The 10678-nt window shown below is 48.3% G+C and overlaps 1 protein-coding gene across 1 annotated transcript; it reads right to left on the reverse strand.

The window, feature by feature from the left end:
- Positions 1 to 8262: 8262 nt before the first annotated feature.
- On the reverse strand, positions 8263 to 10389 carry LOC106851434 (G protein-coupled receptor 183-like). Its single transcript, XM_014873363.2, has 2 exons — positions 10278 to 10389; positions 8263 to 9366 (listed from the first exon to the last, which is right to left on the reverse strand). Exon 2 carries the CDS (start codon positions 9331 to 9333, stop codon positions 8263 to 8265), a length of 1071 nt encoding a protein of 356 aa, XP_014728849.1. The 5' UTR covers positions 9334 to 9366; positions 10278 to 10389.
- Positions 10390 to 10678: the final 289 nt, after the last annotated feature.

The raw sequence follows: 10678 nt of genomic DNA on the forward strand, positions 1-10678 counted from the left end.
CTGGAATGATGTGAATGACTTCCATGGCTAACTCAGAGATGACTTCTGTAACAATGGATGTATGCAGTGTCCTATGTTCTGCTTTCATTTTTTTCAGCTGGCTGCATACCGTCTTAAAAGGAAATTACAAAAAGCTAACTTTTCTACATGTAATTCTAGTTTTCTAGTGTCAGAGATGAGGATGGCCCTGCATTTGCTGAATCCTCACTCTCTGAAGCATCTTAGTGTTGACCACAGGTTGGAACATTAACATTAGGGGTGATCCAGGCTGGCACAGGAGGCAACAGGACAGAAGTGCCGAGTTTGTGCCATTGCTGGGTTTGAAATTTAGATTGATTCCTGAATCAGCTTGCTTGGCTTGACTCTCTGAAGTGCTCAGTATTAACACCTTAGGAGTTTCAGGAGTGCAACTGGGGTGCAGAGAGGGGAACATCTCTATAAAAGCAACCTGAAGGAATGCAAAATTCTAAAGTGCAACTCCATGAAATCAATTTACACACATATCTTATGCATTTCATGTATGTTTCTGTATGTACTTGTGTGTGTACAGCATGTGCATATGTGTCTATTTATATACACACAGGCATATTTAATACATACGTACATTTAGAATAAGGTGTAGGTCATAAAAAGTGTAACAGAGGCAATAACAGGTGTATAGGGGATGTTTTGGAAATCCAGATGTACACTGTGTACCACAGCACAGATCTTTGCAGTCTCACTTGGCCTGGAAAATGTACCAGGAAATTGCAGGACTGGATTTAGGGAGAGAGAGAGATACTTCTCTTTTCCTTTTTTAATTGACTGACAAAACTGAAAAAGAAAGGGGGCCATAGTCCTTATCTAGAAATTGCGTCAAATTTGTACAGCTTTCGGCACATGACATAATTTTTAATTGAGTGTTCTGTATGTATTTCTTTGGTATTTTGCAGTGGGTGAAGTAGGGGGGGTTTGGAATGACAATGTGTTTTCTTGGGCTTTGATCAATCTCCTTCAGGGTTTGGCTTGTTTCTATGATCATATTATTTAGGGAGGATTTGCTTTTTAATTGAAAGGTTTTGTTTGTGTGAAGGCAAAGCTATGTATGTGTGTAGACCACACACCCTTTTGTACCCAGGGAACTCTGGAAACCTGCTGTCTTGGAAAGCAAAGGATACATGTAAGAAAAAGAAGTCCTACCATAATTTGTATATGCAGACCACTTAAATGTTTTGAAACAAATACAGGTTTTAATTTTGAAACATACTGATTCTTCCTTCACAGATACTCCAAAAGTTGCAATAAAAACAAGTAAATTACTTCAGGAATCAAATTTTGTCCGTAGGAAATAAAAGTCCACCTATACCAGAGTAAATAAATGTGCCCTTTTCAGACATTGCCCTGCTGTGGGGACAAGCACAAAGAGTATTTATTCCTTGGAATTTTAAAACATGTTGAGTGGCATATGGAGTAAGTAAGTGGATATCCTCCAAGTCTAAATCCTTTCTTACTGTTGCCTGTACAGGAGGTATTCAAATGTCATGGTTCCATGGAAAATCCCATTCTGCTGGGCATTCTGCAAAACATGGTTAAACCTAAGGGGTAAAATGCAGGTCTTGGTAATGTCAGTTCAAAACTCCACTTGATTGTGAGAAAAGTTTGTGTTCAAATTGCTTCCAGGGTTATGATTTCCAACTTAAAAAAAAAAAAAGTAGTAAAAGAAGAGATCTGAGATGCTGTTGAAAACAGTTCCTGTTTCATGCAAAAACCATAGAAGATTGATTCACACGTTAGAAAACAACTCAGTTTCCACTTATTGAAATTTTCATGAACTATTTCTGGGAATGTGAGAAGCATGTTCTTCACAGCCTACGCTGGGTTTGTCTGCTACAGTTCTGAATGTCTCATCACACAGTTTCTAATCTGTGTGACACATATTTTTTGGGCAGCATGAAGAAGGCAGAATACTTTTCTACATATTGAATTTCAAGTCCCCAGAAAATTCACTCTAGTTCTACTAAAGCCAAGATTTTGTATTTTGAAATAAAAGTAGTTGCTGATGTTAAAATTTCCCTACTAGACTGGGAATGTCTAGTAGGGAAAGCACAGGAGTAACTTACTGGGGGACTTTCCTAGACAGTTATGTGACACTTTGAAATACACCCACAGTGAGGTTGCTATTTGTGTAAATCTACCTGATGAGCCTACCAGGCTCAGGTTCTCAAGCCTTAACTTTTTGCCAGGATGGAGATTGATTGGTCTCAAGACCTACCAAAACCATTTTCCTCCCTCAAAACAAACATTAAAGGCTGCCTGCTACTGAGCGAGCATGGGGACTGTCGCAGCTGGTTCATGCACCAGCTCGTGCTGTCTAGCACTTAGCAGTGCCTTTTGGAATATGTAGTGGAGAAAAGGTCTTGTTATTTTTGTTTGGAACAGAAGAACCAGCCAGAAAAACTTATTTCAAGGTACTGGGCAAAGGGCAACGTTTCTGGCTCTCCTGTTTGTATGTATATGTGTATATATATGATTATATATATGCATATATGTGGATATGTATGTGTATATATACAGAGAGTGAGTGAGAATATTTATGTATTGGTTCAATGAATTTAAGTGGAGTTAAGAGTTTGTTAAAAGAAAATTAAAAGCCTGTATTCAAAGACCCCCCTTCTCTCAAACGTGTATATTTGGACTATCTGTGCAGTTGCAAAGGCACCAAGCTTTGGAAACACTCTGAACCTACAACTCCCATGCTCTGAGGGGGACTGCATCTGTTTGACAGTAAATAAATGCATTGCATTCATTTGAACTAATAGAGGGATTTGATACAAAAGTGCAATTAAATTTTTGTGTATTCTTCCACAAGAAAAACCTGCATGAGATTAGCTTTCTTTAACTGTGTGGCCACAGTAATCAGTATTTTATGTAAATGAGCATGTTTTGAATAAATGAACTATTTTACTAGGAGAGTCACATGAACACACAAACACTATATGTGTTTATATATATGCACACATGCACTCATGTATATATATATGTAAAATGTACGTGCATTTACTTTAAAAATACTGGTTTAATTTTTAGTAGGATTACATTCCTCTTGTTTCCATATATAAAGGGATTATTTCACCACAGAAAGTCCACTCTGAAACTCAGAGAGGGTGTGTGCTTCCAGCAGTGTTTGGTGCAAATGTGAGGTGAGACACCAGTGGTGGGAGCAGAGGAATGTTACAACTGGACAAATGGGTGTGACTGTTAAGAATCTCAACGCATTGGTAGTTCAGCTGTCATCATTTGTTTTCCAAAGGAGATTTTTAAGAAGGAGAAGTTAGTTTGACTCATACCTGTTTGTAGGGGGCTATTTCTAAACCTGAATGGTTGCAGTGGAGAAAGCAGGAATATACATACTTTAAAATTGGGTGAAAAATTCCAGGATCATGGCAGGAAAGCGGGGTCTGAGCTTTTGACTGAGGGTAAGTAGGGACTGTAAGTGTCACGTAAGATCAGCAAAGGAAAGGACTTGAGAGAGGTGAGGCAGGTGGAACTGAGCAAACCCAGAAAGTTTAGGAAAGAGGAGCAAAGTAGAACTGAGGACAGAAAGTGAAGACCTGCTGAGAGAAAGGGGATAGAGTGTTGCATTGCACTTAGTTCAGTTTTAAAAGATTCGCAGGATTTCATGTGGAAAATGAAAATAGGCAAGGTTATGCTAATCTTGTACTCTTTTTAGGAGTGTCTGATAGGGGAATCCTCACATTTTATTTGGTCAGTTTTGCAGGAGGTGGTACATGTGGCGGTAGCACAAAGCAAAGGAAAGCAGTGTAAGCCCTCGCAGCAGTTGGGCAGTGCAGCAAACCCTGCAGCCACTTGTGTGTGAGAATGCAGATGGTTCTGGCTTCCAAAGCGGTTAGTCCTGCCAGCCTGACTTCTCCTGGCACTCTCCATCCCAGCTGTGGGGAGACCTCCTCCAGAAAGGACACAGCTGCTCTCAGGTCCTGCCACTTTTCCCATGGAAGGTGATTTATAATTCCCTGTTCCATGAGAGCACACCACCTCTGCAAGGGAAGTGGATTGAGAGCTTGTGCTTGCCCCTCACTGCTTTGGTCATTTGCTTGGGGAATTGGGGGAGCAGGGCAGAGGTACGTGTGCACCTCTGAGGAGAAAACAGTTGCCCACATCTGGCCTGATTAATCACACTAGGGCTTCTTACTTGGCCATAAGAAGCTTTTATTTTTAGTAGATATGTGCGCTATTAAATTACAACATTTTACTGGCTTATAAAGATGGCTTACAAATATTATGTGTGACATGCAATAGTTTCAGTTCAGGACAATTTGAAGCACAGACTGAAGAGGTATATAAGTTGGGAACCACTGCTAAAGGAAAAAAAGCTGTTCTGATTGAGCTCTGTCCTGCCCCCTGCCATGGACAGGGACACATTTCACTAGACCAGGTTGCTCAAAGCTCCATCTAACCCAGCCCTTGAACGCTTCCAGGGATGGGTCATCCACAGCTTCTCTGGGCAACCTGTTCCAGTGTCTCACCACCCCCAAGTAAAGAACTTTGTCCTAATAACTCACCTAAACCTGCCCTCTTTCAGTTTGTCCTGTTACTACAGGCTCTTGTCAAAACAGGCCCTTGTCAAAAGTCCCTCTCCAGCTGCCTTGGAGCCTTTAGGTACTTAGCTTTTCAGTGCTCTAAGGTGTCCCTGGATCCTTCTCCAGGCTGAACAACCCTAAGTCCCTCATCCTGTCTTCAAAGGAGAGGTGCTACACAACCTGGATTATCTTGGTAGCCCTCTTCTGGATTTGCTCCAACAGGCCCATGTTGTTCCTGTGCTGGGGACCCCAGATACAGTATTCCAGGTGGGATCTCACCAAAGTTGAATATAGGGACAAAATCATCTCCCTTGACCTGCTGGTCATGCTTCATTTGATGCAGCCCAGTATATTCTTCTGATGCAGACAGTATATACCATATCCTATATCTGTGCATGAATTACCTATTGTGTGTCCACAAAGTGTATTTTCTGCCCTCAGATAAAAGTGCAATCTTCTCTTATTAGAAGACAGTACGGCAGCAATAGGCTGCCGAAAAGCAAGAATTACCTTCATACCGTGCAGTTCCAGCTCTGCACGGAACGCCCTCGGTGCCAGTGCGCTGTCGTGCGCTTCTCATACACTCCACAATCACCGAAGGCACCACATTCCTACGTGGCAGCGGACGCGTGGGGGAAGCACCAGCCCCGTCTGCCATCGTCCCCTTGCGTTCGTGGGCGTTCTTTTAGCACCGAGCAAAGGTTCCGCCTCCCTCTTTCGGCGGGAGCCGGCGCTGTCCCTGTCGCCCCCAGGCACCGTCGGGGCGGGCGCGGCGCCCCAGGGGCTCCCCCGCCACGGGCACCCCCAGCCGGGGTTCGGGGTCTGCGCCTCGGGGCAGTCCCCAGGGCAGGGCAGGGCAGGAGCAAAGGCAGAGCGGAGCCGGTGGAGAGGTGTTTAAAGGACATGCAGGTGCTGCACTTGTGGATATGGTTTAGCGGTGGCCTCGGCAGTGCCGGCTTAAGGGCTGATCTCAATGATCTCAGAGGTCTTTTCCAGCCTAAATGCTTCTGTGCTTCTGTGATTCCAAGGGATCACTGGTACGTCAAAGCGTGGCAACAGGCGGTAGCTGCTGGGCCAGCACGGTACAGCAAGAATCATGCGAGGAGCTTGGACTGAACAGGTGAACAGTGAAGTGTGGAAAAGTGTTACTGTGCCTCTAGATAGTGTATGGTTTCTCTTCAGTTTTAGGGAAATGCTCCTTTTTAAAGCAGTCAGGGAGCACCCACAGGTGGGCAACCTGGTCAGGGTTCTTTAGAGTTCTCCTTTGCCCAGATTCCTCTTGACCCACTCTGCCCAAGTCCCTTCCTTCTCCATGTCATGGATGTTCCTCAGCTCCAGCTAATTGCCTTCTGTTCCCAGATTAGTACTTTGAAAAGCAAAGTAGCCCAGGCTGGGGTCCATTCAGAGGAGAAAGGCCAGATCCCTCTTGCATTTTGCAGCACTACACCCAACTCTTCGACTATTTCCTACCCCAAAGGCTCCTACTGGTGGCAAGAGGTGGAGGTACCTTTCTTAGTAAAGTACTTCTGATAAAAACAGAGTCCAATAAGGAGCAAACAAGGTTATGTTTATACTCCACCTTTTCCCGAGAAGGCTGGGTCATGGATTGGCTTTTTCTTAGCTGTGCGCTGCCACTTGGCAGAACATCTCAATGTCTTGACCTTGAGCAGGAGGGTTGGCCACTGCTGCACACTGGTATGGAAACCATCAGCTACGAACCACTGGCAGCCCCGAACACAGTCCTGTGGAATTTGAGTTACAAAGACAGCAGAGCCAAGTTCTTCATAGCATGAGTAGGTGATGCTAGGGGCAACAGCCACCAACTGTGGATGGGGAGGTTCAGACACGACAGTGGGAAAAATATTTTTATCCAGAGAGCAATGCAGAGTGGGAACTGTCACCTAAGCAAGGGGACCCTCCTTGCCTGGAGTTAGCAAGCCTGTCTGCATGAAGCCATTGTGCCAGCCACAGTCCTGCTTTGGGTGAGCTGTTGGATGAGGTGATGCAGAGATTCCCTTCCAGCCATCACTTCCCAGACATATTAATAGGGCAACGTAACTGTACAGCAACTACCAGCCTAGCCAGATTCCTTCAAGGGTGTCCAGACCACTGATAATCTCATATTAATTGCATCCCAGCTCTTTCTTGTCCATTGTAATATGCTCTTCTGGACAAAGGCTCTCTGCAGGTCAGCCCTGAGGTTAAACCTGCTTTGAGGAGGGCTCAGCCTCCACTAAGGACCTACTGGAGTCTGTTTCCCACCTGAGTTATTTTAGGCATCTGTCTTAGTAAGCCTTCAGCATGCCTTCAGCCTTCAGACCCGTACCAGAAGTAAAATTGCTGTCCAAAAGCTCGTTCATGTGCATTTGAAAAAATGAAGGGCTGCACGTGACTATCATTAACTTTCTAGGCATAAAAAAAAGGTTATTACCTTAAATAATTATATGTATTAATTACGTGTCTGTTCATGAAGCCTTTTCAGGTATACTTTTCAGTAAAATGAGCAGCTTTTTTTTTCCTTTTTGTGTCTCTGTGCGTGTCTGTCCCTTCCAACTTCAAACAAAATGCTAGACATGCCAGGAACTGTGAAATCCTGTGCGTGGGTTTTTTATCATAGTCTAGTGATTTCAGCAAAGAGCTGAGGAGTCTCCTGCCAACTTTCTCCTCCTCTGAGAGGCACAAACCTCAGCAGGAACCTGATGTCCAAGGGCTCCTCCTCTTGCTCTGACAATAGTCACAAGCAACCTCCCTTAGCAAGGCTCTTGGACTCCTCAGGGCACCAGCTTCAAGGTCGGTCAAGGTCACATAAGGCCACCCTCAGCTCCTGTCCCTCTTTCTCTACTCCCTTCAAATTAAGGACTAATGGGAAGGTTTGCAGCCTTAGAGCTGGGCTTGGATCCAGGCCATCCCCACGATCCCCTTCTTAGCAGTGGATCGCAGGGTGACTGCATGCCATCAGGTGTGAGGAAGGGCACCCTGGGGAAGAAGTAGTCACCCGAATGGTGAATGGAGGCAGCAGCACATCCAGGAGCTCTACAAATTCACATCCTCACACCTCTTCCTTGGGTGAGGGCTTTCCCAGCATCTTGCACACACCCTACACCCCATGCAGAGCCCAGGTGCAGGAGCGGATGCTGGGCAGGCAGAAAGCAGAGCTCAGAGCTGCTGTTTGTCGGTGTGGAGAAGGAGCTGTAGGCCATTTTCTGCATGCAAATAACATCCCAGCCTTTCCCTGCAATTCCCTGAATCCGTCTATTCCATGCTGTCTGCCCTGAGGCCTGCAGGGATGCTGCTGTAGTAGTGCAGGGGAATGGGGCAGAGGGACATCCATGGTAGTTACCAGCACGCCCCAGCCCCACAGGGGATGTGGACAGGCATGGGAGAGAGGTGCAGTGCAGTGCTGGGAAACCTCCAGCTGGGTGTGCCAGCCAGAGCAGCTGCACGAGCTGCCTCCTCTGGGGCTGGGATGAAAATCTGCATCTCTGCTCCAGGCTGGCAGGTGCAGCAGCGCTGAGCACAGAGCCAGGCATGAAGAGCCAGGGTTGGCTTTGTGAGAGCCCCTAGCTCCAGGCAGGGAAGTGATGGAGCCTGTTGAAGGCACTGGTCCTGCAGCTCAACTCTGCCTCCTGCCATCGGGGATGGTCCATAAGTCACTGGCCAGGGCAAAAGGGAGGGGCTTGTGCTGCTAGATGGAGACGGAGCCAGGCGGCTGGCTGTGGCTGTGGCTGTTGCTGTTGCTCTCTGAGGGGGTCTTGGCAGTGGAGGAGGTGGCCAGGGAGCCGCTGTTCCTGAAGATGCGGAGCAGCCTCCGCTTGTAGCCCCGGAAGGCAAAGAAGTAGATGATGGGGTCGATGCAGCAGTTGAGGTTCATGAACGCCACAGTGACTTGCAGGGACATCTTGAAGGCTTGCTGCTCATGGCAGGATGGCTGGTAGAGGATCTTCCTGACCATGAACTGGACAATGTTGAGGTGGTAGGGACTGAAGCAGAGCAGGACAGCCAGCAGCACCAGCAGGATGACAGTGAAGGCCCGGTGGTGGTGCCCATTCCTCACTGTCAGCGGGTTCTCCTTGGCTGTCTGGCAGAGCTTGAGGTTGATCCTCACGTAGCACACCAAGATGATGCCCACAGGCAGGAAGAAGCCAAGCATGCAGGCCACCAGGAGCAGGTAGGGCAGATTGGGAATCTCCTCGAAGTTGAAGTACTCCATGCATGTCAGCTTGTCTCCCATCCTCCGCGTCATGGGCCGCAGGAGCAGCGGAGCCGTCTGCAGGAACACCAAGGACCAGATGAGGACACAGATGCCCCTGGCACAGCTCATCTTCCGAATCCTGCCGGGGTGCCTGGTGCGCACCACAGCAACGTAGCGGTCCACGCTCACACCGGTCATGAAGTAGATGCTCACGTAGGTGTTCATGTAGAAAATGAAAGCTGTGATCCGGCAGAACCAGTCCCCAAAGGGCCAGTCAGACTCCAGGATGTAGTAGGCGATCCTGCCTGGCAGTGCCAGGGTAAAGAGGGCATCAGAGAGAGCCAGGTTCACCAGGTAGAGGTCGGTGGAGTTGAGCTTTTTCTTCCTGCGCTGGAAGGTGATACAGAGGGCCAGGACGTTCCCACAGGCACCAAACACCAGCAGGATGATGTAGAAAAGGGAGAAGATGACTTTGGTTGAGAAGTGGTGGTTGTGCACGTTGCAGCTGCTCTGATTGTTGGAGGTGAGGTTGGTGGGCAGGAGCACATCCTCCACAAGAGCCATTTCCACAGTGCCTCACAAGCTCTTGCTCTCTCCCTTGGAATAAGAACAGACATGAAACTTGCAGCTTATTGATAACAGGAGTGTCGCCCTTAGAGCTGGCCCTCATCACAAAGCAAAAGCCCTGTCCCCTGTTTCAGCCATCCCCCACAGCAGCACACAGCTCGAGTCATTTGGAAAAATGCCTCTCTTGTGTTTTTAGTGAGAGCATCTCAACAGTGGCTATGACTTGTTCTGCTTTTCTTAGCACGAACTCCTCTTAATTTTGTTTTTTCGCAAGTCCAGTCCATGTGAGAAAGGACTGGAGGTGCTGGGAGGGGGAATTGCCTGTCACACAAGGAAGGTCCCAAGCTAACGCGGTGGCAATGATGTAATTTACTCATTACTGCGAGGGGAACGGGGAGCTTCATTGAGAAAATGCCCAAAAACTGGAGGGACTGGGGACCGGGAGGGCTGGGGGACCGGCGGGCAGGAGTGCTGAGGAGCAACTTCCCAACTCTCGTGCGGGACCAAAGCAGGAACGAAACGCAAGAAACTGAAAGAGAGGGAAAAACCTAGCCTTCCACAAAAAAACCCCAAACTTCCCCAAAAATCCCGTGCCCCATGCTCATGTGATCAGGGAGCTGCGAACACCCCGGCACCGAATTCCCGCTGCCCCCCACGCCTTCCCTCCATCGCCCCGCTTTGGGCGCGGGGTCCGCGCTCATGCCTGGCCACAGCGCTGTCCCCTCGGCTGCGGGGCTAAGGCAGCTCCCGAGACGAGCCCCCGCCCGCCGGGATCCGCTCCCAGCACCGGGACGGGACGGGACGGGACGGGACGGGACGGGACGGGACGGGACGGGACGGGACGGGACGGGCGCGGCGCTGCCTCTGCCCCGGCGGCTCGGACCCCGAGGGGCTGGGATGCTCAAAGCCACACGCACGAAAGGGAGGTCAGGGGCTCCAACCTGAGAGCGGCGGTGCCGCCGCCTGCTTCTCTTCCTCCTCTTCCTCCTCCTCCTCTGGCCCGACTTTTGGGGGTCGCGGAGCCTCCTGCCCGCGTCCGGCACTCGGGCTCCCCGGCCGTCTGAGCGCCTCCCGAGATTCGCTCACATTATAAAAGCACCGTGAGGTCTGGGGCTTTTTTTTTTTTTTTGGTTGGTTTTTTGTTGGATTTTTTTTTTTTTCTTAGAGTTAGTAAAACTGTGTTCTTTCTGGGTGGGGCTTTTTTTTTTTTTCGTTTCGGTATGTGAGAGGCACGCTGCCGCCGCCGGGGATATTCTCAGTAGTGGCTGTTCTGGGGAAGATAAATGACTGTACCTGCGCGGCAATCGCTCCTGACATCTGAGCTGACTTTGAGTTTTACTCT

This window comes from Sturnus vulgaris, chromosome 2, assembly GCF_052056855.1.
Source record: "Sturnus vulgaris isolate bStuVul1 chromosome 2, bStuVul1.hap1, whole genome shotgun sequence".
NCBI lineage: Eukaryota > Metazoa > Chordata > Aves > Passeriformes > Sturnidae > Sturnus > Sturnus vulgaris.

Bases quoted from the DNA above. Each gene is read 5' to 3' on its own strand.
- LOC106851434 (XM_014873363.2), bottom strand. From the start codon at position 9,333: ATGGCTCTTGTGGAGGATGTGCTCCTGCCCACCAACCTCACCTCCAAC.